Genomic DNA, 27,967 nt, shown 5'->3' on the forward strand with positions numbered 1-27,967 from the left:
AATTTATTTTGTCTAGGACAGCTCCTATTGACTTCTACATGGCCACACAGGCTTTTTTTTTTTTTTGCATTTTTTTGTTTAATTAATTTTTTAGAATTCATGACTTTTAGTGCAAAAAAACCTCAAAATGCGGAAAAAACACTAGGAACATTGATAAATAATCCTCTTGGTATTAGCATACACATTGTGTAAATATATTACACATAGCTTTTCATCTGTTAAGCATGATTGGATTTATTGTTAAAAAAAACCCTGTAATTAATTTCCAGGCCACCGTTTGTACTAGCACCTAATCAATCACAAACTAAAACATTCTACAGCATCTGCATTGGTAATGAAAACGGCACTATTCAAACACTTTGGGGCACATTTACTAACCCACGAACGGGCCGAATGCATCCGATTGCGTTTTTTTCGTAATGATCGGTATTTTGCGATTTTTCGGAAAATTGTCGCGACTTTTTCGTAGCCATTCCGAATGTTTCGCAAAATGTCGCGACTTTTTCGTAGCGTTACGACTTGCGCGAATTGTCGTGACTTTTTCGCAGCTTTTGCGCCGAGTACGAAAGTTTCGGATTCATTCAAGCTTCAGTATTGTGACTTTTCTTGGGCCAGGTTGGAGCTGCAGGGTGTCATTGAGTCCTATGGGAGGCTTCCAAAATCATGCTAAGTCTGAAAGTTTCGCCCACCGCTTACGAGCGCTCAATACGAAAAAGTCGCGACAACATACAAGCAAATCGTAACGGTTACGAAAAAGTCCCGACTTTTTGCGCAAATCGTAATGGTTATGAAAAAGTCGCGACAATTTACGAAAAGTCGTAACGGCTACGAAAAAATCGCAAAAAATACGAAAAAGTCGCAAAATGTTAGTTTTCCCATCGGAATTTTTCCAATTCGGATTCAAATTCGTGTCTTAGTAAATCAGCCCCTAAGACTAAGAAAAATGGCTCAATAGGAATGGCTCAATAGGAAATAGATTTTGAACGGCACCGCACTTTTTTTAAAATGCCCTTATTGCACACTTCAGGGCCATATACGGCCCTTTGTCAAGGGAAAAAGAAAAAGGGCTCTACCAGAGAGGACAGAGGTGCTAATAAATCTTGTGCACCCCACTTAGTTGCAGTACACCCAATTAGTGATCATCCACTATTATGCTGGAATTACGGGTCAAATGCTGGGCAAAATTATAGTTTTTATTTTATAACTTGCACTTATTATTAGCCCTCTTTTTAAACTGGAAAAGCCAATACAGATGCTGTTACAAATGCAGTGTACACTCCATGTTACATAGCCATTGCACAAACCCACCTTCATTGAGTTTTCAATCTTCGACAGCAACTTTCGTGACCAGCTTATTGCACCCACAACAGGAGGCATATTCCTTGAAACAACAGGGTCATCCTAAAAAATCCCAGAGTTAAAAATGAGCCATCGTTGTTACCTTCCACAAAACAAGATCTAAAAATTAAGGGCTCATTTACATCCACAGATGCAGTGGGCAGCTTGCTTTTTTCTCCACAGAGAGTTGCACATAAAACCACTTTCATTAAAGGCACTTGCATCAAAATCTGTATAGTTGTGCTTGGTGCCGCTCAGTCATTCCTGCTTTCTGTTCCGGGAACTGCTGCACCCAGGGCCGGAACTAGGGGTAGGCAGAAGAGGCAGCTGCCTAGGGCGCAAACACTGGGGGGGCGCCAGGCAGGAACCTCTCCTGCCTACCCCTAGCTCCTTTTTCATTGCCCCTGCCATTTGTCAATACACGGTGGGGGCAATGAACTATCGCGTAGCCACCGCCCCCCCTCCCCCGGAACTGTGCATGTGCGCTGAAACGCGAGGGGGGGGGCGGAAGGTGCAGGGGCGAGGTGGCCGACCCGGTTGCCTAGGGCGCCCGGTCGGCTTGGCCTGCCCCTGGCTGCACCTATTGACACAGGAAATCCCTGATAGCTCCAAGCAGGGCCGGAACTAGGGGTAGGCAGAAGAGACACCTGCCTAGGGCGCAAAAGTGAAAGGGCACTAGGCAAGTACCTCTGTTGCCACCCCAACCCTTTTACCCTGACACTTCATTTCCCGGTGCACTCTCCATGCACAGCATCGGCGCACCTTTCACATAGAGCTCCCTCCACTACCGGTGTCCCTGCTTGTGTGCACGTGTGTGCATGTGTGGGAGGTTGGGGGCAGAGATGGGGGCTAGGTGGCCGGCCGGGTCGCCTAGGGCCTACGTGGCCTGCCTCTGGCTCCAGGGTTTCCTTTGCACTCTGCATCAATAGGCGCAGCACACTTGTGTCTAAAGAACTGAGTGCAGACGTCACTTGCATGCCAAACACCAAAAATGAAGCAAGGCAGATTTCTAAAACATTTGCAACAAGGCACATACACACTTACATTCATTCTGGTGAATCTGATGCAAATGTACCAGGTGCAACACCTGCTTATGGTTGCAATGACGCTTGCATTGTGGGAAAAAAACTTTGCATTGTGGGGGAAAAAAGATGGTGACTATGCTCAGAATTGCACTCACTGTGTCTACAGATGTAAATGAGCCCTATATTACTGTGTCACCCCCCCCCCCCCCCCATCTCACCACACCCCATGCTTACTTCCTGCTCTCAGACTGCTTGCACTTATGCTCTCTGTACTAAATAAAAGCAGTGTTTCTGATTTAAAAAAATGAAATGAAGGGTAGGTATTTGACCTGCTGCTATTGCCTAGAACCACATAGATAACTAACTTTCCAGAATGATCAATGTAGCTTACTCATTTAAGGGCAAAACCAGAGAGTGTGTTTGATTGGCTGAGTGGTTGAGCATATTAGTTAATAATTTTAATACTTGTCCCCCTTTCCTAAAATACTGCATTTTGAAGGGATATCCCTACAAATTATAAAGTTATTTAGAAATATGTAAATAAACAAAATCAATATGAATAAAATGGTCCTATAAGCTAGTAACCACTTTTATGGTAGGAGAGACTCAGTTGCATGACAAACACAACATGTATTTAACTTTTCTACATGCCTCTTAGAAATGATAAATGTGATCTTATATATTTACCTTAAAAGTTTCATAACCTTGTTGAGTTTCCTTAAGTTCTTCATAGAACCAATCAAAGACATCCATGTAGCATTCATTAATAGTATGCTGTATGCCTGGCCGATGACTTACAATTGAAAACCTGCCAATACAAAACCAGTTTTTACAATTAGCAACCTCTATCAACAAAAGATCTACCATATACAGACCAACAAGTAATAACTGGGCTCTGGGAGCCAGCACTGAACCATACTTTAAGAAACTACTAATGTAACAGAGAAGCAACCATACACTGTACTAGTATCACATGAACAATTAACTGTTAACTTATTAAAACAACGTGAGACAACAGTAGTCAAGCTGTAGCTGCATGATGATTCTCAGAACCTTTAGTTCAACTATTTGCTACCATTTTTCAACACTTTCTCTGAAGATGACAATGATCTTTTATAAGCATTGGTATGCAGCTCGTATGCACTCTTAGTGGCTTGACTCTTTGTAGCACATGAACATTTGGTGCTTCTTTTTATTAATTGTTTTGGGTCCATAAAAATATTTTACCTTTCAAGAATGGCAAGAGCTTCTTCAGTAGATATCTTCCTTAGAAACAGAGCCTGAATGTACACGGAGATATATTTCTCTGTCTGTTGATTCATCACTAGGAATTCACAGTATCCCTCTTCACATGGGTTCTGATCTCTAAATAAAATGGAAATTGTATATGGTTTTCAATAATTCTCTTTCCATGTCATCATAATGAATTCATTTAGTCTAAATGACTACCAGGCTTTTTTAACCAGTCTTTTTTTTTATTAAAACAAAACCCTAAATGGGAACCCATAAAAATAAAAATATTAGCAGCATCCCATAGACTGTCCATAATCAACCTGTCAAACAGAGTATACCTGTACAGGTATGGGACCTATTATCCATAATTCTCGGGACCTGGGGTTTTCTGGATAAGGGATCTTTCCGTAATTTGGATCTCCATAACTTAAGTCTGCTTAAAATCATTTAAATAATGAATAAACTTTATAGGCTTGTATTGCCTCCAATAAGGATTAATTATATCTTAGTTGGGATCAAGTACAAGGTACTGTTTTATTATTACAGAGAAAAAGGAAATCATTTTTAAAAATGAATATTATTTGCTTATAATGGAGTCCATGGGAGATCGCCTTTCCGTAATTCAGAAACGGGTTTCCAGATAAGGGATCCCATACCTGTACTGGTAAACAAGCCTACTTTCTCCAAAACCATTTTCTAAATGTATTTTTAAGAGGTCTTCAATAGCGACATACTCATACCTTTTTCGTACTATTTATTTATTTATTGGAACGCATTTGCAGATCGCCAGGCCCTTTAGCTACAGTTTTGCTTTAAACCTACTTTCTTTAGAGACATTTCTTATTTGTCAAACACTTTTTTACTGTAACCATGCTATACAATCTTATATAACAGTGGTCCCCAACCAGTGGCTCGTGAGCAACATGTTGCTCTCCAACCCCTTGGATGTTGCTCCCAGTGGCCTCAAAGCAGTTGAATTCTTGGAGGTAAGTTTTTGTTGCATACAAACCAGATGTACTGCCAAACAGAACCTTATGTAGGCTTCCAGTCCATATAGGGGCTATCAAATAGCCAATAACAGCCCTTCTTTGACACCCCAGGAACATGTTTTATGCTTGTGTTGCTCCCCAAGTCTTTTTACATTTGAATGTGGCTCACGAGTAAAAAAAGGTTGGGGATCCCTGTAATATATGCATTTTGCAGCTCCTTTTAATTTTTAATTTAGAATTTTGGTTTGAAATAATTTTTTAGCACTCATAAGAACATCTCAGACTGCTTCTATATACTACTCCGACACTGTTTAGAAGCAACTACAAAATATTTTTTGGCATTTTAAATGCTTTTCTAGGAGTTGTAGTAACAATAAGAGGGCCATAATGTATACAGAAGGGAGTAGGTGACTCACGTTCTTTCAGTGTCCAAAAACACATCAGTGTCAATGTACTGTGAAAGCATATCAATTATCTCCTCCAGTTTTTCCAGCAGAATAGATGACAAAGTAGACTCTTCTTCCTCATCATCATCCCAGTTGTAAAGATTAGCTAAAACACAAATACATTCCATTATGAAATGGTTGATATTGAGCAGTACACTGCATGCACCACATTAGCTAGGCTTACCTAGCATACGTTTTTCATCATTCGAAAGCACCGTTTCAGTATTGTTTTCCCAATGTGTTGATTGTTCGCTGCCTTTCACATTAGGTAGGTCATTGTCAGAAATTAAAATGTCCTGTTCATTCATGTGTTGACTTGTTACTGCAGAGGAATCTTCTGTAAAAATCTTTATAAAAAATAAGGTAAAATATGCATTGATCCTAAGATGACAAATCCAAGATTGAGCAATTTTGACCTGAAAATCTTGGGGTAGGGCTAAATGCCCTCCTTCCTTACTAAGTAAAGCTAAATGGTTACCTGAGCTTCATCTTCTTCAATAAGAGTCTGGAGTTTTCCAGCAGAACCTATATTTTGTTTCACAATTTGTTCTTGTTGAGGGGTTTGTTCAAGCTTGGTATCTGAAGACACAAAGCACAGAAATGGAATTGTACTTACTTTTTTTTGCATAATTCTGCATGAAGAGACACATTAGTGATATGTAGTAGTGCCTATATTATTCCTACACAGTTCAAATAAATATTGAAACTTGACCATAACAATAAGGTATTGTACAAGATAAGGTGCAGCAGGCTGCTTCTCTCAAACATAATCTTTATTCTTAGAAAGGGAAGCAACTGCTGAAAACCGTACTGTACAAAGTTTCATATCCTATATGGAGCAATTAATAGTCCCCACCATTACTATTAAGGCAATTGAAAGTGTTGGTGCACGCACTTATCAGTGTAGCATCTGTATTTCCAATAGAAAATCACAAGGAAGGACAAGGAAGTGCACAGCAATTACCACAGAAATTACTTGGGTGATTTCAAATATTTTCCCTATATCCTTAACTGTTTATTGCTACAGGTGAAAAAAGTCTTCAGAATCAGGGGACATTGCATTAGTCTTTCACGTGATAAACCATGAGATAACGCACTGAATTACATAGTAACATAGTAAGTTGGGTTGAAAAAAGACATACGTCCATCACGTTCAACCATAATGCCTATATATAACCTGCCTAACTACTAGTTGATCCAGAGGAAGGCAAAAAAACCCATCTGAAGCCTCTCTAATTTGCCGCAGAGGGGAAAAATTCCTTCCTGACTCCAAGATGGCAATCGGACCAGTCCCTGGATCAACTTGTACTAAGAGCTATCTCCCATAACCCTGTATTCCCTCACTTGTACTGAGAGCTATCTCCCATAACCCCTGTATTCCCTCACTTGTACTGAGAGCTATCCCCCTACCCCTGTATTCCCTCACTTGTACTGAGAGCTATCTCCCCTACCCCTGTATTCCCTCACTTGTACTGAGAGCTATCTCCCATAACCCTGTATTCCCTCACTTGTACTGAGAGCTATCTCCCATAACCCTGTATTCCCTCACTTGTACTGAGAGCTATCTCCCATAACCCTGTATTCCCTCACTTGTACTGAGAGCTATCTCCCATAACCCTGTATTCCCTCACTTGTACTGAGAGCTATCTCCCATACCCCTGTATTCCCTCACTTGTACTGAGAGCTATCTCCCCTACCCCTGTATTCCCTCACTTGTACTGAGAGCTATCTCCCCTACCCCTGTATTCCCTCACTTGTACTGAGAGCTATCTCCCCTACCCCTGTATTCCCTCACTTGTACTGAGAGCTATCTCCCATACCCCTGTATTCCCTCACTTGTACTGAGAGCTATCTCCCCTACCCCTGTATTCCCTCACTTGTACTGAGAGCTATCTCCCCTACCCCTGTATTCCCTCACTTGTACTGAGAGCTATCTCCCATACCCCTGTATTCCCTCACTTGTACTGAGAGCTATCTCCCATAACCCTGTATTCCCTCACTTGTACTAAGAGCTATCTCCCATAACCCTGTATTCCCTCACTTGTACTGAGAGCTATCTCCCATACCCCAGTATTCCCTCACTTGTACTGAGAGCTATCTCCCATATCCCTGTATTCCCTCACTTGAATCTGGTCCAATATGTGGGAAGAATTATGGAACTATACATACCTGAAACTTTTAGTTCACCATGAACAGACATCTCACACACACTTCCTGATTCACTTTCATCATCTTCAATGATGTCTTCCTGAGCAGGTTTTCTCAAGTCTTCTGTCTCTCTAGATAATATTTTGAACTAAAAAAAAGTATATTTTGGATGCATTTTTGAAGACAAGACCATTGCAAAAAGGGAACTGTGCAGGGGAAAAAAGATACTGATAGTGTGACAAACTGCTGAAAGACAAACATAACATCTATGTGACAGAACAATACCTTACCTCGCAATTTAAACAAAAGCAGACAGCAAATTCTTGTGAAAAGACAGAAAAATGAGGTAGCAGTAAAGAGTGAAGACTAAGGACAAGATAAAGCAATGGACACCATTTGGAACAAAACACAGCTTACAATGCTATACAGCAGAAGGGTCATTTACAACATTGTTAATGCTAAAAGCACAAAGGAGAGCAAAATTGTTCCCTTTAGATCTCATTTAACCAGCGCTTTAATTTGGGGTATTACTGTGCTTTGCACCTTGTGCCAGATTAAAAATCCAGTGCAAGGTGCAGAGAGCAGCGCTCCCAGGAACACTCATGGACAAGATTCAATTTCACTGTTTATCATGTTAAAACTCAATTAAAGAATATGGGGATAAAAATGGAATTGAATTAGGAAAATATGTTTCCCCTATTATTGAATTTGTCCATGAGTTTTCACTTCATAAACCATGACATGAGATGTTTTATGCACAGCAATTCCAGTTGCAGAAAAAACTTTTATAAATTCTCTCATTAAAGTTTCTCAGAAAGTGTTTAACTGTTTTGAGCAGTGAAGCATGGGAGATGCGCTGCTTACCAATGCAAGTTGCATGTAGGGAGAAAGGGTTTCTTTTCTAAGTAGAATTTCTAAGTAAAATTTCAATGGGCTTATTTATCAGTTTGAGAGTTTGTTCTTCTAACATATTGCTTATTTATTAAAGGAACAGTAACACCAAAAAATGAAAGTGTATAAAAGTAACTAAAATATAATGTGCTGCTGCCCTGCACTGGTAAAAGTTGTGTGTTTACTTCAGAAAGTCTACTATAATTTATATAAATAAGCTGCTATGTAGCCATGGAGGCAGCCATTCAAAGGAGAAAAGGCACAGGCAGATAACAGATAAAACACTATTGTTTTCTACAGAGCTTATCTGTTATCTGCTATGTAACCTGTGCCTTTTCTCCTTTTTTCCAGCTTGAATGGCTGCCCCCGTGGCTACACAGCAGCTTATTATATAAATTATAGTAGTGTTACTGTAGCAAACACACCAGTTTTACCAGTGCAGGGCAACAGTACATTATAGTTTTATTACTTTAAAGCTCTTTCATTTTTTGGTGTTACTGTTCCTTTAATGTGAAAACTTGTTTGATTAAAAAAACTTGAATACCTGTACTGTATCTCAAGGCAATGGCGCATATGTCAAATATATATTCTGCCTTGAATTTCTGATCAATGTAGCTGTCTATGGCATAACTGGAAACAATTAAAAAAAAACTACAAACATAAGCTAGCAAATTGCATTTACTCACCTCTTGCAGTTTGTCCATGATGTCACACATTTGTTTAAGCCTTATACACAGAGATTCCAAATGGTACATTATAGTGTCATCATCTGTTATATGCACACCAGTACTTTGGTATTCATGTTGCTGGTCTACAAAACAGTATAGCTCCATAAATGTGTGTGTTCCAGTATCTGTTCAGTTTGCTTAACAACACTACTATATTCTATGTCTATGTAATAAATCCATTGTATCAGATAAAGATTTAAATGTTTTAAAAAATGGGCCAGATTGAATTTGAAAAAGAAAAACTTATCTCCAAATTTGATTTGAGATTTTCCAATAGAGCCAGGGGCAGAGATTTGACAAAACATACCATAACTGGATGTCACAGATGGTGGTTTCTTAATCATGGCCTTATTAGTTTTCATGCTGAGTGAAGATGAATGTTTTCCAGGCAGAGTAGAAATAGAACTGGAGGAGGAATATCGCTGCATTCCATGAGCTCCTTGCAGCCACTCCCTCAAATTATACATTTCTTCCTTAAAATAATTTTTTACAGTCAAGCAGGCTTGCATACTGCAATAAAAAATAATAATAGTTTGGTTTAACTAACAGCACATACATTTATTTAAATAGACAGCAATGAGATATGTTTAAGGGGATTCCTTTTTCAACACTGGTTCAGTCAATAAAGCTTGTGCTGGACATGCTATTTGCCTATTGTTCTAATCAAGAAATATGTATGGTTTTTGTCATTTCCTACGCTTTATAGGGCAAAACCTAAAATTAAAACTAAAGTCACATTCTACATCCTAGTCCCAATGAGCACATTCAACACAAATCAGCAGTCTATTGAGACACCTTTCTTCCTCCAGCTGCAGCCGGTTAGGCTTTCAAATAATAAAAGTTTCTGGTGGACTGGTGATTTATTTTAATCTAAGGAATCAGGATGTAGAGTAAGGTTAGTGCCACATGTGGTGGGTGGCGGATCCTAGGCCTACGGAAAAACACAGGCTGAGAATCCACACATCAAAAGGCTTTTAGGGATGTTGGTGGGGATTCTTGGCCTGTGGATAAGAATCTGTCATGTATGGCAGCAGTCTGTAACATTTACTAACCCACGAACGGGCCGAATGCATCCGATTGCGTTTTTTTCGTAATGATTGGTATTTTGCGATTTTTTCGGAAAATTATCGCGACTTTTTCGTTACCAATACGATTTTTGCAAAAAAACGCGAGTTTTTCGTAGCCATTCCGAAAGTTGCGATTTTTTCGTAGCGTTAAAACTTGCGCAAAAAGTTGCGATTTTTTTGTAGTGTTAAAACTTGCGCGAAACGTCGCGCCTTTTAAGTTTTAACGCTACGAAAAAAGCGCAACTTTTCGCGCAAGTTTTAACGCTATGAAAAAATCGCAACTTTCGGAATGGCTACGAAAAACTCGCGTTTTTTCGCGCAAATCGTATTGGTAACGAAAAAGTCGCGATAATTTCCGAAAAGTCGTAAAGGCGCCGAAAAAATCGCAAAAAATACGAAAAAGTCGCAAAATGTTCGTTTTCCAATCGGAATTCTTCCAATTCGTGTCTTAGTAAATCAGCCCCATAGTGTCATCTTTTGTGAAGTGCAAGCAATAACTAAAAAACGTACACATATAAAACAATAAGCTAAAAGTATGAGCAACATGGGAATCACATTTGTAAGGAGTTTTCACAAGAGCATATTGAAAAGATATCACTGCAAGCAAATAGCAAATATGAACTGCCACTCTTAGGTGCACTACGACCACTAAGTACAGAATTGTATAAACATCATTGCTTTTCCATATTTCATACCGTTCATAGAAACTACTGCCAGTGTTTTTCATCTCTTCCTTGTGTTTGTCTTTTTTCATGTTCTTCTCCTCTTTTGTCCCTACTAATAATCCAGCCTTCATATATTCCCTTATTTTGTCCCAAAGTTTGTCTTCTGAATCTCTATTAATAATGCATTCACGCAGGAAGCTTATGCAATTCTGAGTCAGCTGATTTGACACCTGAATAAAATAAGATTTGTAATAGCAACATATATTTGCCAAAACTTAGAATTTGATTAAGGGCAGGATACAGACAGAATAATGTTATTTGATCCTAAAGACAAATGAAAAATAATTATAGAATAAGCAATGTGTTTTATAATATTCTCTTCAGATGCAGTACTTAGTATGGATAGCCACTAGACCCACCCACTAAATAAAATATTTGGCATTTTTTTTAAAGGACATCTAAGGCTTACATTTTTAAACCATGTAATATCCATAGGGGGTGTATGGTAAAAACATAACAATAGGAATTAATATTAATAAAAGAAAGCTCTTAAAGGAGTTTAGTGATGGTTAGTGACAAATTTGTCCCATTTGGCTTCACCGAAAAATTCAGGAAACCAAGGGAAAAATCATAAAATGCATTGAAGTCAATGAGTATTTTTTGCTGTGACTTTTTTCTCGCAGCATCTTTTTTTCTAGGCAAAATACATTGAAGTCTATGGGCATTTTATAATGGTTACGTTTAGTCATGGTGAGTTTTTCTGCACAGAATCCATTGGAATCTAAAGGTGTTTGTTTGCTGCAACTTTTGTAGCGGAAATTGTTGCAGCAAATATTCACTGTCTGTGAAATGCATCACTAGTGATGGTAACCAAAAAGGGCAGCACTGAGCATGAAATCTTTGAACCGCAGTAAGGAAACAGGATAAGGCTTTATATATACATCCTAGCATGAAACTGCTAAAAAAAACCAATTATGCCCCAGTGATATTTTGCAAGCATGTGCACAATTACAATTTTTTAATTTAAATGTTATATTTGCTCGTATATTGAGATAACTGTAGTTTCACTTTTGCTGTAATTAGACTTCTTTATATTTCTCTTCCTATAATATGATTGTCAGCTTTAGTTCTGCAAATACCCCAAGTCTCATCCCAACTAGCATCCAATATTGCCTCTATTTGGGGTCCCCTTTAAGGAGCCAGCTGCACAGCCTGAGCACCTCTGCTTTAGATTGTACCTTTGTGAGAAGAAGTCCCAGAAATCCATTTCTTGCGAAAAATCTTGTCATGGTTTCTATTTGTTGGAGGCCAGAGAAAAAGGCTGGCAGAATGTTGTTTATCAGGATATAGGGATCGTTTTCAGTGGCAAGAGTTTCTAGATGACGTGAGAGGGCTTCCAAGTACTTAACTCGAGCTTTGGTAGTGTTTGCTGCATCTGTAATACTAGTAAAAGTTGATTAATACCTTGCAGAAACAAATATCAATATACCCTTATATTAACCACATATATAATCATATATATAATATATGTAATCAGCTAGTCATTCCTGTACTGTATATTTCTGCCACAGTATTTAGAAACTAATGATATATTTTCATACCAACTAATACAAATCATTGTTATATATGTTGTGTATGTTGTATATGTTTACAATGACTGCAGATTAGTGTTTTTAAGATGTAGCCTTTAAATAAGATCATTAAAGGGATTCTGTCATGATTTTTACGGTGCAGTTTTAATTACTAAATGACTGTTTACATTGCAAATAATTCATTCTACTATTACAATTTTATTCCTAAATCAATAAATGTATTTGTTTTGTTATAATATTGGGGTGTAGGTGGCCACCTCAGGTCACTGTGCCTGATCATGTGCTTTTACAATGCCACTGCTTTAAGATAAGCTATTGTTTCTTCTACTGTACGTGCTGCATTCATGGAGACTTGGGTGTTTTACTATAGAGTGTTATTCTCATATCTACCACTAGGTAATAGGGCATTTTTAGTAATTAAGGTGTCAGGGAGCTGCTATCTTGCGACCTGCCCAATGTTCTGCTGAGGGATGAGGGAAAGAAAGGGGGTGATATCACTCCAACTTGCAGCTTAGCAGTAAAGTGTGACTAAAGTTTATCAGAGCACAAGTCACATCGCTGTGGCACCCTGGGAAATGAAGAACATGGCTAGCCCCAAGTGAAATTTTTAAATTTAAAATTTTGCACAAGTGCTTTTAGTGACGCATAAAAGACTTAAAGCTACCACTACCCTTGATGGTGGCAGTAGACCTGGTATTGCATCAGTCGCAATTTCCCCTCACAACTGAAATTATGAGGAAAATGCAGCATTGTGGGTACAAAAATATCAGCCCAGATTCTGTTCCAGAGATTATCCATTCTAGAAGGACAAATTGATTACAAAGCTTGTAGAATGATGTGTCACTGTCCTGAATAAATGAACTGTGAACTTCATTTGTACAGACTGCATTCATTTGCTTTTATTATGGTAATTATTTGCCAAAGCAAAAGAACCTTGACCCACATTTTGTGTAGTGCTGCCCCTATGCATACAGTCCTCTACTGTTGAATTAACAGCTTATTAATTTATTATGTGGTGTAAGGGGCAGAACAGTTTTTTAAATTGGAATTCTGGTGCATATGCATGAAAAATTGTTAAAGTGTTTGCAATACCTAATATCCACTGCCTTCCATTTCTTCAGCAGTCGAGATTTGGAAGAAATCAAAAGACCAATAGCATTTTTATACTCCTTTCCTCTAAGTTGCTCTGTTAAGAGTTCCAGAATCCTTTGCCTTTGATGCCAGTGTTCCAATTCAGTTAGTGGTGTACTTGCAATATCCAGCACCCTAAAAAACAACAATATAGGGCTCGTTTACATCCACAAATGCAGTGAATAAAGTGCAATTTCAAGTGCAATCCCCATGTTTTTTTCATCTCAATGCACCATTCTTTCAGTTATATTATTTTCACCATGACTGAAAGGTTCTAAACCATTGTTACTTTAGCTATGAAATTATTAAAAGAGAACTATACATTCTATATGAAAACCTTTAACACAGACCATAATTATAGGCACCTGCTACAGCCTGGACTAAATGTTGCTGGTATTCCTGCTTTTATGCCAGAAACCCTATATATATGAATATTTAAACAAACACTTTTGTTTTACTTCTTTATTGTAACCTTATGACATACACAACGTTTGGGTCTCCAAGAGCCTGTATCAAGTGCCATAAGGTTACAATAAAGCATTAACACTATATTTAAACATAAATACTAAAATGACCTAAGACAGTAGATACTTCTCTTTACATGGTTTACCTTGAGCAACCATTTAGTTATGCTCTGCATGATCAGTCACAGAACACCTGACAGGAAAAAATGAGAGTTTTGACAGGAAAGAGTGTGGGGAGGATTGTGATTCATAGTAATATACCCAGGTGACCATACCCCTGACCATACCCCTGATACACCCAACCTCACCTCTGATCTACCTGACCCCACCTCAATCGACCCATACATTCATAGGAAGGATCATGATTTTTGTGGCAGTCCAGGCCCCATGGTAGAACTTCTCCCTTTTCGCCCCCATGTGAAACCCTGAGTGTCGACTTGAAAGACACAGATGGGTGGACTCTAGTTCTCAAAATATCAGAGCTTCAGTACAGGATTATCAAATGGAACATATTTTTTTGAAACACTGTTTTAAATATGGAATTATTTATGACATATGACAGCATTTAGGGGGTATGAATAGAATCGGTTAACATGTGCTTACACAGTGAAAATAGCTTCTTGCAGCCCCAGGTGCACGCTGTACCCACTGCCCGGGCAGATAAATTCAAGAATGAAGAAAACAGCAGCACTCCGGTTGTTTTGAAAAATGTGAATCTTTACTAAGTGCCTTTGGCACTTAGTAAAGATTCACATTTTTCAAAACAACCGGAGTGCTGCTGTTTTCTTCATTCTTGAATTTATCTGCCCGGGTAGGGGGTATGAATAATTACCCTTTAAATAAAAATAATGTCCCATTATGTGTTTATAGTCAGGGTGACTGGGCAGTGAGACTGTTGGAAACTATGCTCTATGGAAATATTGGGAATTCATTATTGGGTAGCATTGGGTATCTACTGCATTATTTTAAAAACTTATTATAATTTATATACTATATAGATTCCAAGGCATTTACCTCAGTTCTTTAAAGGTCATCCACTATGGTTTGTTAGAGGTAACATGATATTACTTATTGCTGTGAAGCAAATATATCAGTAATGTATCTGGCAAAGTAAAATTAACTATTATCTAAATGAATTAAACATTAGCAAGGATGAAATGCCAAACGATTCCAGAAGATACACGTATCAACAACAGATTTATAATCACAGATTCAATTACCTTTCATCTACAGCTTCCATCAAAATCTGCTCAATGGTTTTTATCCAGTCAAAAACCAGAGCTTCGTTTTCATTAAGCAGCTCAGAATCCACAGTGGAAGGTCTCTGCTGCAAAAAATCAATGCTCATGCTGTGCTGTGGTCTTCTCAATATCTGTATAACAAATCATTAAGACAAGCAGTAAAAATAAACATCTTCTTTTTGGCAGGAAATATAATTCCAACATAATAATGTAGTTTCCCATCCTTATAATAGCTAAGGTTTTTCCAGTGTATGGCTTAGCAAGACAAGGCCCAGAATGATATAAATACTGTACTAAACGTTTACTCCTTTTATATCCATTTTAAATATAATGTGGAAGTTTTGCAATATGTAAAAAAAACCACTGTACAAGCAATTTTGCCTTTAATTCATTATAGTTTTTGAGAACCCAGAAAGTATTAAGGGAATCCATGTGCAGTGGAATAAAGATGTTATAGCTTACACCAAGGCTCAGTGTATTTTATAAAGCTTTTAGTGAAACCTTAATTATTTTTCAATTAAAAAATAAATTAGGCAGATTTTTTTTAATAAATGCACTATGCACAATGAAAATTTGTGGTTTAAAGGAACAATAACACCAAAAAATGAAAGTGTATAAAAGTAACTAAAATATAATGTGCTGCTGCCCTGCACTGGTAAATGTTGTGTGTTTACTTCAGAAAGTCTACTATAATTTATATAAATAAGCTGCTATGTAGCCATGGAGGCAGCCATTCAAAGGAGAAAAGGCACAGGCACATAGCAGATAACAGATAAAACACTATTGTATTCTACAGAGCTTATCTGTTATCTGCTATGTAACCTGTGCCTTTTCTCCTTTTTTACAGCTTGAATGGCTGCCTCCGGGGCTACACAGCAGCTTATTATATAAATTATAGTAGTGTTACTGTAGCAAACACACCAGTTTTACCAGTGCAGGGCAACAGTGCATTATATTTTTATTACTTTAAAGCTCTTTCATTTTTTGGTGTTACTGTTCCTTTAATAACTGTCTAAAGAGCAGAATTATAATTTGAAATGTAAATTTTTGTTCTTATTTGTGTGCATTCTTTTCCCATTTACAGGTTTTATTATATTTCCACTTAAGCATACAAACCAATATAGTCACATTTCAATAATCCCTTCATGATCTGTAGAACTTTAAGGGGTGGTTCACCTCTAAATTAACTTTTAGTATGTTATAGGACAGTGATCCCCAACCAAGGCTCATGAGCAACATGTTGCTCCCCAACCCCTTGGATGTTGCTCTCAGTGCCCCCAAACCAGGTAGTTATTTTTGAATTCCTGACTTGGTGGCAAGTTTTGGTTGAATAAACAAGATTTACTACCAAATAAAGCCTCCTGTAAGCTGATAGTGTGCATAGAGGCTGCCTAATAGCCAATCTTAGCCCTTATTTGGCACCTCCATGAACTTTTATGGTGCTTGTGTTGCTCTCCAAGTCTTTTTACATTTGACTGTGGACCCCTGGTATAGAATGTCCTTTATTGGACATCATTTTGAACAGTTTTTTAATTATTTGTCTTCCTCTTCTATATATTTCCAGCTTTTAAATAGGGGTCAAAAAGCTACTGATCTGTGAGGCTACAATTATTAATTGTTACTTTTTATTACTTATCTTTCCATTCAGTTCCCCACCTAGTCACATTCCAGGTAAACAAGACCTTAGCAACCAGATAACTGCTCAATATCTAATTGAAGAGCTGCTAAAAAAAAAGCTAAATAAATGAAAACTTGCAAAAACCACTTGGCAATTGTTTCAGAATATCAATGTCTATGTAACACTAAGGGGCACATTTACTAACCCACGAACGGGCCGAATGCGTCCGATTGCGTTTTTTTCGTAATGATCGGTAATTTAGCGATTTTTTCGGCGTCTTTACGTTTTTTTGCGTAAAAACGCGAGTTTTTCGGCGTCTTTACGTTTTTTGCGTAAAAACGCGAGTTTTTCGGCGTCTTTACGAAAGTTGCGCAAAGTCGTGATTTTTCCGTAGCGTTAAAACTTGCGCGAAGCGTCGCGCCTTTTAAGTTTTAACGCTACGAAAAAGGTGCGACTTTGCGCGCAAGTGTTAACGCTACGAAAAAATCGCGACTTTGCGCAACTTTCGTAAAGACGCCGAAAAACTCGCGTTTTTACGCAAAAATCGTAAAGACGCCGAAAAACTCGCGTTTTTACGCAAAAATCGTAAAGACGCCGAAAAAATCGCAAAAAATACGGAAAAAGTCGCAAAATGTTCGTTTCCAATCGGAATTTTTCCAATTTGGATTCGAAATCGTGTCTTAGTAAATCAGCCCCTAAGGGGCTGATTTACTAACCCACGAACGGGTCAAAATGAGTCCGATTGCGTTTTTTTCGTAAAGATCGGTATTTTGCGATTTTTTCGTATTTTTTGCGATTTTTTCGGCGTCTTTACGAATTTTTCGTTACCAATACGATTTTTGCGTAAAAACGCAAGTTTTTCGTAGCCATTACGAAAGTTGCGTAAAATCTTGCGATTTTTCGTAGCGTTAAAACTTGCGCAAAAAGTTGCGCTTTTTTCGTAGCGTTAAAACTTACGCGAAACTTCGCACCTTTTAAGTTTTAACGCTACGAAAAAGGCGCAACTTTTCGCGTAAGTTTTAACGCTACGGAAAAATCGCAAGATTTTACGCAACTTTCGTAAAGGCTACGAAAAACTCGCGTTTTTACGCAAAAATCGTATTGTAACGAAAAATTCGTAAAGACGCCGAAAAAATCGCAAAACATACGAAAAAGTCGCAAAATGTTCGTTTTCAAGTCGGAACTTTTCCAATTCGGGTCGGATTCGTGGGTTAGTAAATCAGCCCCTAAGGGGCAGATTTACTGAGACACGAACGCTCGGAGCGTATTTTCGCCGAACTTTTTCGTATGCTTGCGAAAAAAAATCGGAAAGGTTTTCCCCCTTTACAATCGTTCGGTGCAAAAATTTTGTGACTTTCGGATCGCCAATACAATATTATCGTGACTAATACGATTTTTTCGTAAGCATTTTCGTGATATGAAAATATCCATACAGGCTACAATCTGTTTGCTAAGCAAACTGTGGCCTTATTTCACCACCAAAGTGGTGCTTCAAACTGGGCTGATCTGATTATTTGGTCAGTGGAGCCACACAGGAGATGACTACCCAGTGTGCTTTTTGTCCAATTAGATTTTCCATGCTACCTGATGTGCCCATATATATATATTGACATAATGGCAATTAACAGACAGATAAAAACACAGAGAGATATTGTGTGCAAAGCTAAGTAAACTAGCCAAAAATGTCAGTCATTAAATACTGGTTTAAACCATATTAGCTATTTAAAATAATTCTCATAAAATTTGACCATACTAGACATGTGGCAACATCTTTACATTTGAAGTTAGTTAACCCCACAGTAAAATCATTTTAGTTCCCCCGAAATGTATCAGTCAGTGGCCCACTACACTCCATATACCTGTGCCCACCCCCTCCAATATTCTACTTCTTTGTTTTATTGGTTTAGTCAGAGACAGATTCATTTTCTCAATCATCTCAAAGAAAATGTTTACTAACAGAATATTTGCTAAGACACCATTAATTCAAATAGATGCCTATACATTTGCATTTTTTTAATTTTTTTTAAGAAGGATAGCCTTAAAGAGATGTCTGAGTCTACTTTAGTTAAAAGGTATAGGTATGGCTGTAAGTCTGTTTCATTACAGTTACCTGGTGCTTATCAGTTGTAGTTATGCTAGTAGCTTCCTCAATAGCTGCAACATATTTCTCCAAACCACTCAGAAAATGGGTGACACTCTCGGGGTTGCAAGATCCCCAGTTTTTCTGAGCACGTAGGACTGGGATATAAAGATCATTTAAAAGACACCTGAGACTCTGCACTGGGTTGTCCTTTATTTCCCCACAGAAGATTTCCCGCTCCATCTGAGTACAGTCAACATCATGGTTTGCCTGGATACAGAAAAAATACAATTGTTATTAAGCTATGAAACAAAAATGAGTATCCATATCCATTGCTGATACATCCTCCTGTAGCCCTTACAATTTTTTGATGGACAGACAAGGACCAATATATTCAGATCACTAGATATTCTTCTCATTTGCAATTTGGATTCAGCTGATGACCACATATGTGTGCCAACGGGTTCATTAGTTGGTCAAGTCTTTTGTTTCAAAAAATCAGCAGTGGTGCACTTGAAACACAGTTTTATTGGCCAAGCCGAAGCTGGAAGCCTTCATATTCCCTAATAATTTTAGGTTTGGGCTGTATTGTATGAATATTTTGTGCATGTGGCAAACTTAAACTTAAAGGCGTGGTTATCAGATTGAAAAGTATGCCTCAGTTGTGAGGTGGTCACTGGCATTTCTGGTGAGGCCAAAGTGGATTTCTTGCCCCTCATTAAAGGCTACTGATTTAAGATTTTAGCAGGGTAATGTAGTAAAAAAAAGTCTGATCACATCTAGGAACCCCTAATAACAAATCAAATGTTTGTTTTCAAACAGCTCACTAGAAAAAGGTGATTGATTACCATGGGTTCTTACAAAATTGCAAATTTCAGACTGTTTATTACATTATTCTTTATAAGTAGAATGATTTAATAAATATGCCATTCCAATTATTCTACTTAGTATTCTATACACTTTTTTTTTACTTCGACAGCCATGTAAAAATATATTATATTTTCACAAACGTGAAATTGTCAACCCTAAATATAATTAGGTGGTAAACTTACTCTGGCCACGAAAGCCAAGTCTACCAAAAAATATCATGACTTATCCAAACATCTCAGCAGCATTAAATGTGTGATATAATAGCTACGACAAATACAACTTGTCAAGCACCCTTTCATTCTCCAACCGCTTGTCTATAATATTGATTTCCCACCAAGCTTAGGAAAGAGAATGTTTGACAGATGGAACTCATACCAAAACAGACATACCTTGGTAAAATATTTCATTAAAAATAATAAAATCCCACTATCCCACTATCTACAGTCCAAAAGCGCTGGTGTATACACCTAAGAGATCACTGGAATTACAACCAACTCCATCACTAGATTGATGGTACAAAGCTGAAAGAAATGAGCCACATGGTGGGAACACTTAATCTCAGCCCAAATCAAACTTAAGAGACCACTGTCAGAGCTATACAAACAACTTCTCAATAGCAGTTATGACACAAAAAAATTGCATCAACTTAGCTGGGAAAATGAACTATACATTAAAATACCAGCAGAGAAGTTGAAATATATCTACAGTTCAATCCATAAATCATTTACGGCATCTAAATTTCAGGAATTTACCTACAAACTGCTAACACTGCTATGATGGTATTACACACCGGAAACAAATGTTCTCCACATCTCATGATCTTTGCTGGAGATGCCTTAAACAACAAGGCACATATAGCCACCTATGGTACCACTGCATTGCACTAAAAAATGACTTGAAAGAAGTAATAGCAATAGTTAAAAAGGTCACACAAGAAAAGCTAACTGTCAACTTCCTACCCAAACTCATCATTACATTATAATACACAAACCTAATCTATACTTAAAAACCAACTGCTTTAATTCATGCTGCAAGAAGCAAAAGCTATGATTCCAAAAACATGGAAAGATGTATCCCCTTCTACTACTCAGGAATGGTTCAAGGAAAATGGAGGCGATAACAGCAATAATACATGGTAAAAGCACAAAATATTGAGACACATGGTCCCCATGTATAGACTTTCTTACATTACATAACTTATAAGAAATACTTAACCTGTCTAGACCATTGCCAGCAATGAACAATCTAATGCCATATAAACCAAAAGGGCTCTACGGGACCAGGTCACAATCATAAATTTCTAGACGTATCTCATCTCACTAGGAAAAATGAACCTATACACATACATTTTCCTTTAATTCAGTGTTTTTCTCATGTTAATTTTTCTTTAGATATAGAAACCATATAGCTCTCCTAAAAATGTATGCATTATAGAAGTTTATTTTGATGTGACGCACCCCCCCCATCCAATTTAAAATGGCATAAATAGAGATTTTAAATAATAAATAAATATAGTTAGGGTAGCAGTATTTTAAAGGAACAAGGTCTGGGAGTCTTATTAGCAGAATTAGCACTAGATGATATGTAAGCACCGATCCCTAGATACAGTGGGGCGCTGCAGGTGGAAACTGACTGAAACTCACTGTGTTTGCTGTAAATAAATGTGTTACTGCGTACCTCTGCGCGTAGGAAGAATAGTATAGTAAAGAATGACATTTTTCCAGTCATATTTTCCATTCTCTGCAGATCAGCCAGGAGGTGAAGTTTCCATCTTGATTCATTTGATTCGTCCTTAGTTTCAGCAAAGAAAAACAATGCCTGAATGCCTCCAGCTAATGAGAAAAAAAGCACACATGGTTATTTTTAACAGTAACTGCAGAAGTCAGCTTTGGCTTTGAAATCTATTTATTTTTATATCTTTGACAAAAAAAAACGTAAAACTTCCATTTGTAAATGAAAGTTTTCCATTTGCAATTGTTAATTTGAAAACATTATATTCTATAAACATACATTTAGAACAGTTACACATTTTGTGCCATTGATTGGCACAACGATTTGTGGTCTTTAGCTAGAAGAGTATCTGAAAGAGCCTTAAGGTGGCCATACATGTTAAGATCTGCTCAATTGGTGAGATCGCCAAATGAGCGGATCTTCTCCCATAAGCCCACCTACGTTGAGCAATATCAGGATAATTTGATTGTTTGGTTCTAAGGCCAAGTGACTGAATTCCAATGATGGGTATAGAAGCCATTGAACTGCATCAATGAGCCAATGTGGTCCCCAATCCTGCAGAAAAACCAAACCTGCCCAAGCAACACCTAGCCAATTTTCGCCCAGATATTGATTAAGGAGGCCCATCAGGGGGCCCCATACACAGGCAGATAAGCTGCTGAATCTGTCTAAAGGACTCAAACCGGCAGCTTACATCTGCCTGTGTATGGCCACCTTTAGCAGGTTTCAATCAGGAAAGGTAATTGTGTTAGTACTGTGCAAGGGCTGCCTCAAGAAATGGTAAATCAGAGTTAGTAGAGTGAAGGGGTGAATCGCTGGCAAGGGATCACATTTTTTATAAAAACAGTACAGATTTTTTATAAAAACTGTACAGGGGGGGAAGCCTTATAATTTTGTTAAACAGGGCCCTGTGATTTTCAGCAGCAGCCTCAGCAGGCATAGAGCCAGGACAAGGTAGGAGTGGAACAAAACAGGTGTAGAGACAGGACAATGCAGGAGTGTGACAAAGCGTGAGTAGAGACAGGACAATGCAGGAGTGGAACAGAATAGGCATAGTGACAGGACAAGGCAAGAGCATGACAAAGCATGAGTAGAGACAGGAAAATGCAGGAGTGGAACAGAATAGGCATAGAGACAGGACAAGGCAAGAGCGTGACAAAGCTGGCATAGGGAAAGGGCAGAGTGGGCACAGAGACAGGACAAGGCAGGAGTGGGATGTAGCAGGTGTAAAGACAGGACAATGCAGGATTGGAACAAAGCAGGCATAGAGACAGGACAATGCAGAAGTGGAACAGAGCGGGCATAAAGACGGGACAACACAGGAGTAGGCCAGAGCAGGTTTAAAGACAGGAAAAGGCAGAAATGGGCTGACCAGAAAGGCTGCTGGGTTGTGATCCTGGTCCAGTGCTTAAAGAGTGCAGCCAGCAACCAGGAGGTCTATGACTCTATTCTCAGCAGAGATGTACTAAAGGTGGCCATACACAGGCAGCTTTAAGCTTCATATTTGTGTCCTGCTGACCAATTTGGCAGCTTATCTACCTGTGTATGGAGCTCTCTAAAGGTGGCCTACCTGTGTATTGGCACCACCAACAGGCCTCCCCTGAAATTGGCTAGATCTTGATCGGGCAGATTTGATTTTTCTGTTGGATTGGGGACTGTATTGGTTTGTTGATGTGGCCCCCGATCCAATGGTGCCTATGTCAGCCGTTTCATTTTGGCCCTAGGGCCAAACGATCGAATTAGCCTAATATTGCCTATCCATAGGTGGGCATATCGGGAGAAGATCCGCTCGCTTGGTGACCTGGCCAAACGATTCGATCGTTTGGCCCTAGGGCCAAAGATTGCATTAGCACAATATTGCCCACCCAAGGTGGGTATATCGAGGGAAGAATTAACTCGTTTGGCAAGCCATGTATGGCCACTTTAAGCCAGTGGTATGCAAGGGTATATGGAAAAGTTCTCTAATGTGGTTTCTTCCTCTTTAGCTTCATCAAATGACGTAAGGCAGGAAAACACAGTCGATACCCAGCAACAAACATAAAGTAAGCACCCAGGTGGATTCAGTGCCTCCAGGATTTTTTAAGCATAGGGACAGATCTACCCCATGTGCTCTTGCCCTAAGACAGAAGGTTTTGCCAGCTTATCTGCCAGTCTCAGAATCAGCAGATTCATTCAAACAGTTACAGAACCATACTTCTGTCCCGCGAGAAGGCTAGTGTCAAGTTCCTGGGATTCAATGACATCTGAAGAATTGCCAGTTTTTTGTTCCAATGGTCTTAGGAATAATTTTATGGTTGGGGGTCACCACAACATGAGGAACTGTATTAAAGGGTCGCGGCATTAGGAAGGTTGAGAACCACTGCTAAGTGAGAGCTGAACTGGAGTTCACATTTACTAAAATGGCACTTCATCGCCACTAGTAAATTAAGCAAAATGAGATTATTCTCACAACTCAAAGCAAAGCCATATAGATCCTAAAAAAAAGTAGTCACAATAGTGAAAGCTCAGATAAAAGGCTGTAAACTGGTGTGCACTTAAAAACTGGAAAATGTAGCATTCTTTTCTCTGCTTGCAGATTTTGTTTATAGCAGCCATTTTCCATTTCATCTTCCAGAATCTTTCTCATTCTTTGCCAAGAACTCCATGCAGACAGTCTGTTTGTCATAATCCACAACAAAATTATTACTTGATCACAATGCACATAAAAGTGGCTCAAAAAGGGATTTGGGGCATTTTGCACATCATGCTTATTCCATACCTAAAATATAGCAATAAGAATGCCCCAAATCACCCACTGCAGTCTGTGGGAAAGCTTTGCGGTGGTGGAGTCCTGATTCAAACCTGGGCACAATCTTGTTTATATTCTACCAATTTACCTATGTAGATAGTAAGGTCCATTGGCCTAAAGTTAAATGGCAAGGAAAGTAATATTCACAGGGGGAGTGGCAATTTGTTAGTATCTTGTGAGTATCTTCTATAACCTTGTATCTTGAGCTGGTGTCCCTATACTGAAATATGCATCAGTCCAGAGTACTTCTATGCGTGCACCACACCACCTATTTTAATCAGTTTCCTAAAAATTCCTTGCAGTGCTCCAGATCTAGTGCATGTGCAGAAAAGTTGGACATTTTACTACACTGTGAATACGGCAGCCTCAGACCAATGATAGGGATACACAGCAAGGAAGTGTAGAGCTAGGTGGTGTTATGGACTAGTGGGCTCCAAAGTTAAAGATAATAACAAATGCGTGAAAATGAGTGAGCAAAAAATACATATTTCTGCACATGACCACAGAATTTCATTATCATCATTTATTTATATAGCACCAGCAAGTTATGCAGTGCTTTACATTAATTTGAGAGATCATTGGATGTAACCTAGTATAAAAGTATCATGCTCAGCCAGCTCTGTTATATGCACTTGTGATGTCACGCTGACATTTGCCAGGCTTTTCCAATAATGGAAAACTAAAAAAGCTTTAAATCAGACTTTGTTTAAATATATTCAGCGCACAAACCACATCCTATTTGCTTATTTCATTGTTTTCCATGATGTCAGTACATTTAGAATCTGCTGGCGGATCCCCCATTTGTGACCCATTGTTTATTTTTTCTTACTACTGAGATAATATGTGAATAACACAAGCTTTTCCTAGAGCTTTAACCCTTAGCATGCGATTTTGGCAAATCTGATTTCTGCGTTCCTCCCCAGATAACTAAAAGCACCAGGATCAGGAATTCTAATACGATAGTGTGACTTTTACTAACCCTGTAGGAACTTGTTGATTAGAGGAAGATTTTCTGCTTGCAAGAAAAATGATTCTAATGCAGTCGATGCATCTTCCTGTCCTCCAATCTGGAAGGTCTCCTGTACTTTTCCTGCTATCCACCAGTGCCTCTCATCCATCTTTCACTTTATATTCCACTCAGCAATATCCCAACTGTTTGTTCAAAAAGAGAGTATAGGGCTGTACTCTGTTTATTGCCTGGTAAAGCTAAATCTGTTGTCAGGGCCAACAGTAAACAGTCTTACCAAATACAATGGCTGTAGCCCTAAAGCAGTAACCCTTTCTTTAGCTCCTGCTGGGACAGAACAAAGGTGCCTGTGTGAATTAACCCCCAAGGCCTGTGAAAACTGTAAACGTTTGTGCTGTTTTAAATAGCAGAACATTTGTAAAATATACATTGAACTTTTTATTTTATCCCAGAATTTCCCAAAATTATGAAACATTTTTAATTCTCATGACTTTTTCGTAGCCGTTACGAACTGTGCGAAAAGTCGCGACTTTTTCGCAGCTGTCGCGCCAAGTATGAAAGTTTTGGATTCATTCAAGCTTCAGTATGGTGACTTTCCTTGGGCCAGGTTGGAGCTGCAGAGTGCCATTGAGTCCTATGGGAGGCTTCCAAAATCATGCTAAGTCTGAAAGTTTGGCCGCCGCTTACGAGCGCTCAATACGAAAAAGTCGCGACAAGATACGAGCGAATCGTAATGGCTACGAAAAATTAGCGACTTTTTGCGCAAGTCGTAATGGTTACGAAAAAGTTGCGACAATTTCCGAAAAGTCGTAAAGGCGGCGAAAAAATTGCAAAAAATACGAAAAAGTCGCAAAATGTTCGTTTTCCAATCGGAATTTTTCCAATTCGGATTCGAATTCATGTCTTAGTAAATCAGCCCCCTAGTGTTCAGACAACTGTAGAGTTGTTTCCTTTGATTTATGTTTCCACCTCCCTATACAGGTATGGGACCTGTTATTCAAAATGCTCGGAACCTGGGGTTTCTGGTAAGGGATCTTTCTGTAATTTGGATCTCCATAATATAAGTCTGCTAAAAATCATTTAAATATTGAATAAACCCAATAGGCTTGTTTTACATCCAATAAGGATTAATTATATCTTAGTTGGGATCAAGTACACAGTACTGTTTTATTATTACAGAGAAAAAGGAAATTTTTAAAAATTAGAATTATTTGCTTATAATGGAGTCTATGGGAGATGGCCTTTCCATTTCTGGATAATGGGTTTCCGGATAAGGGATCCCATACCTGTACAAGCAAACATTTTCATAATTTTGTACATTTTTTTAAATAATAGCATGCCTTTAAAATGAGCCGGACACAATTTCATTTTTTTTAAAGGCTGCTGGCATGCAAATCTTCACTACTGCTGGCGACTGATCTCCCCAAAATGCTTTCCCACTGACAATAAAGTAAATCGCTGGTGGGAAAACATATACAGTGCTTTGTTTTTATAAGGTTGCCCTAGGATTTCAAGTTTGCTGTGGCCCTAAGGCTAATGGCGGTCGATCTGCTGCCTCCCACTGCCTGAATATTTTTGCACTGTTAGATATGGGATCAATACACACCAGGCAGATTTTTAGTGGGGAAATAATAGAGTATGTCAGTGTACATACACATTCAGGGAGTGGAAGGCACTAGATCGGCTTTTTTTTTTACTGGCGTTTTCTACACCAGTAAGAAAAAAGCCTGTGCGCCATTAGCAGGGGCGGGCCAAGCAGACCAGGCGCCCTAGGCAACCTGTTCCGCCACCTCATCCCTGCACCTGCAATGAATCCCCCCGTTGGCGTGCATGCGTAGTTCCGGGGGGGGCGATATGCAGGGGCAATGACAATGGAGGACAAGGGGTAGGCAGGAGAGGCTCCTGCCTGGTGCCCCCCTAATTGTTGCCTCTTCTGCCTACTCATAGTTCCCGTCCTGGCCATCAGCCAATTTATTAGACACCCCCATTGTAGATACCAATTGTGTGATTCCATTGCGCAGCTTCACACCACATAAACCACTGCACTCTGAAACCATGTTTGGTAGAAATGTTGGCTCTTCTACACACTTTTAATACGTTCAGTGGAACCCAGTGGAAAGAACTTCCATTTGATAAATGTATTTTGGTGGTCAGAAGACTCACAACACAGTACAGAATCTATCACAAGGGCGTTGACTTTTAAAGTTTTATTTACTACACTATATTCCCTAGCAGCAAGCACTGGTGTTGTTTCCCTGTATGTTGAATATGCATGTCAAACTGTGACAGGAGCATTGTGGCATAGGGTCCAACTGTCACAGCTCCACGAACATCAGATTTGGTGTGCCTTGTTCATATATAATCACACAATTTTAAGCATTTGTTTAAGTAATGAAAGTGTTTTAACAGGTAGATTGTTCTTGTGTCTTTCCAGTTTGATCCTTTATTTTACAAGTCCCAAGTTGCGTAGAAAATATATCACTGTCAAATAGCCTTTGAAGCGTCTCATTGTTTTGCTCATCTGGTAAGTGTGTAAAAAGTGGGTTGATTTTGCTATTTGGAAAAGCACACCACATTTTTGCAGTTAATGAGTTCACTTGTTTTTTATGTATTATGACATAATTAATTTTAAATATTGCCACATGGCACTTATCCAGGAGACCCCAAGTCCCCAGCATTCTAGATAATAGATTTCATACCTGTATTCATAAAGATCTCTGTACAAAGATGCATATCTCAGTATCATTTGCTAAACAGTTACACAAAAATAAAGCAATATAAATACTACTTATAAACAGGTTTTGTTTATTAATGAACTATGCATTTTCTTGTAAACAATCTCAAGATCAATAAAACTTTCTGAAAAGTGCCCCTGTGATGCTGGGGCAAACAGCAAAAAACACCTTGGTCCATTGCAGTCAACAAGGCAGCAGACTGCACTAGATTCCAGAAGCT

At 38.6% G+C, this 27,967-nt stretch overlaps 1 protein-coding gene across 2 annotated transcripts in view; it reads right to left on the reverse strand.

Annotated features, from left to right (window-relative positions):
• LOC100497007 (dynein gamma chain, flagellar outer arm) overlaps positions 1–25,221 on the reverse strand; it is a 123,151-nt gene extending 97,930 nt beyond the window's left edge. For both annotated transcript variants that reach the window (XM_031902025.1, XM_031902024.1), the window contains exons 1-16: positions 25,025–25,221; positions 21,204–21,358; positions 18,687–18,926; positions 14,938–15,089; positions 13,215–13,388; positions 11,769–11,973; positions 10,561–10,760; positions 9,106–9,308; positions 8,757–8,881; positions 7,201–7,327; positions 5,510–5,610; positions 5,216–5,378; positions 5,002–5,137; positions 3,591–3,728; positions 3,051–3,171; positions 1,309–1,401 (exon numbers count right to left, since the gene is read on the reverse strand). In XM_031902025.1, coding sequence (XP_031757885.1) covers positions 1,309–1,401; positions 3,051–3,171; positions 3,591–3,728; positions 5,002–5,137; positions 5,216–5,378; positions 5,510–5,610; positions 7,201–7,327; positions 8,757–8,881; positions 9,106–9,308; positions 10,561–10,760; positions 11,769–11,973; positions 13,215–13,388; positions 14,938–15,089; positions 18,687–18,926; positions 21,204–21,358; positions 25,025–25,163 — 2,472 coding nt within the window. In that variant the 5' untranslated portion in view covers positions 25,164–25,221. The remainder of the gene's footprint in view (positions 1–1,308; positions 1,402–3,050; positions 3,172–3,590; positions 3,729–5,001; positions 5,138–5,215; positions 5,379–5,509; positions 5,611–7,200; positions 7,328–8,756; positions 8,882–9,105; positions 9,309–10,560; positions 10,761–11,768; positions 11,974–13,214; positions 13,389–14,937; positions 15,090–18,686; positions 18,927–21,203; positions 21,359–25,024) is intronic.
• Positions 25,222–27,967: the final 2,746 nt, after the last annotated feature.

Source organism: Xenopus tropicalis, chromosome 5 (assembly GCF_000004195.4).
Source record: "Xenopus tropicalis strain Nigerian chromosome 5, UCB_Xtro_10.0, whole genome shotgun sequence".
Taxonomy (NCBI): Eukaryota; Metazoa; Chordata; class Amphibia; order Anura; family Pipidae; genus Xenopus; species Xenopus tropicalis.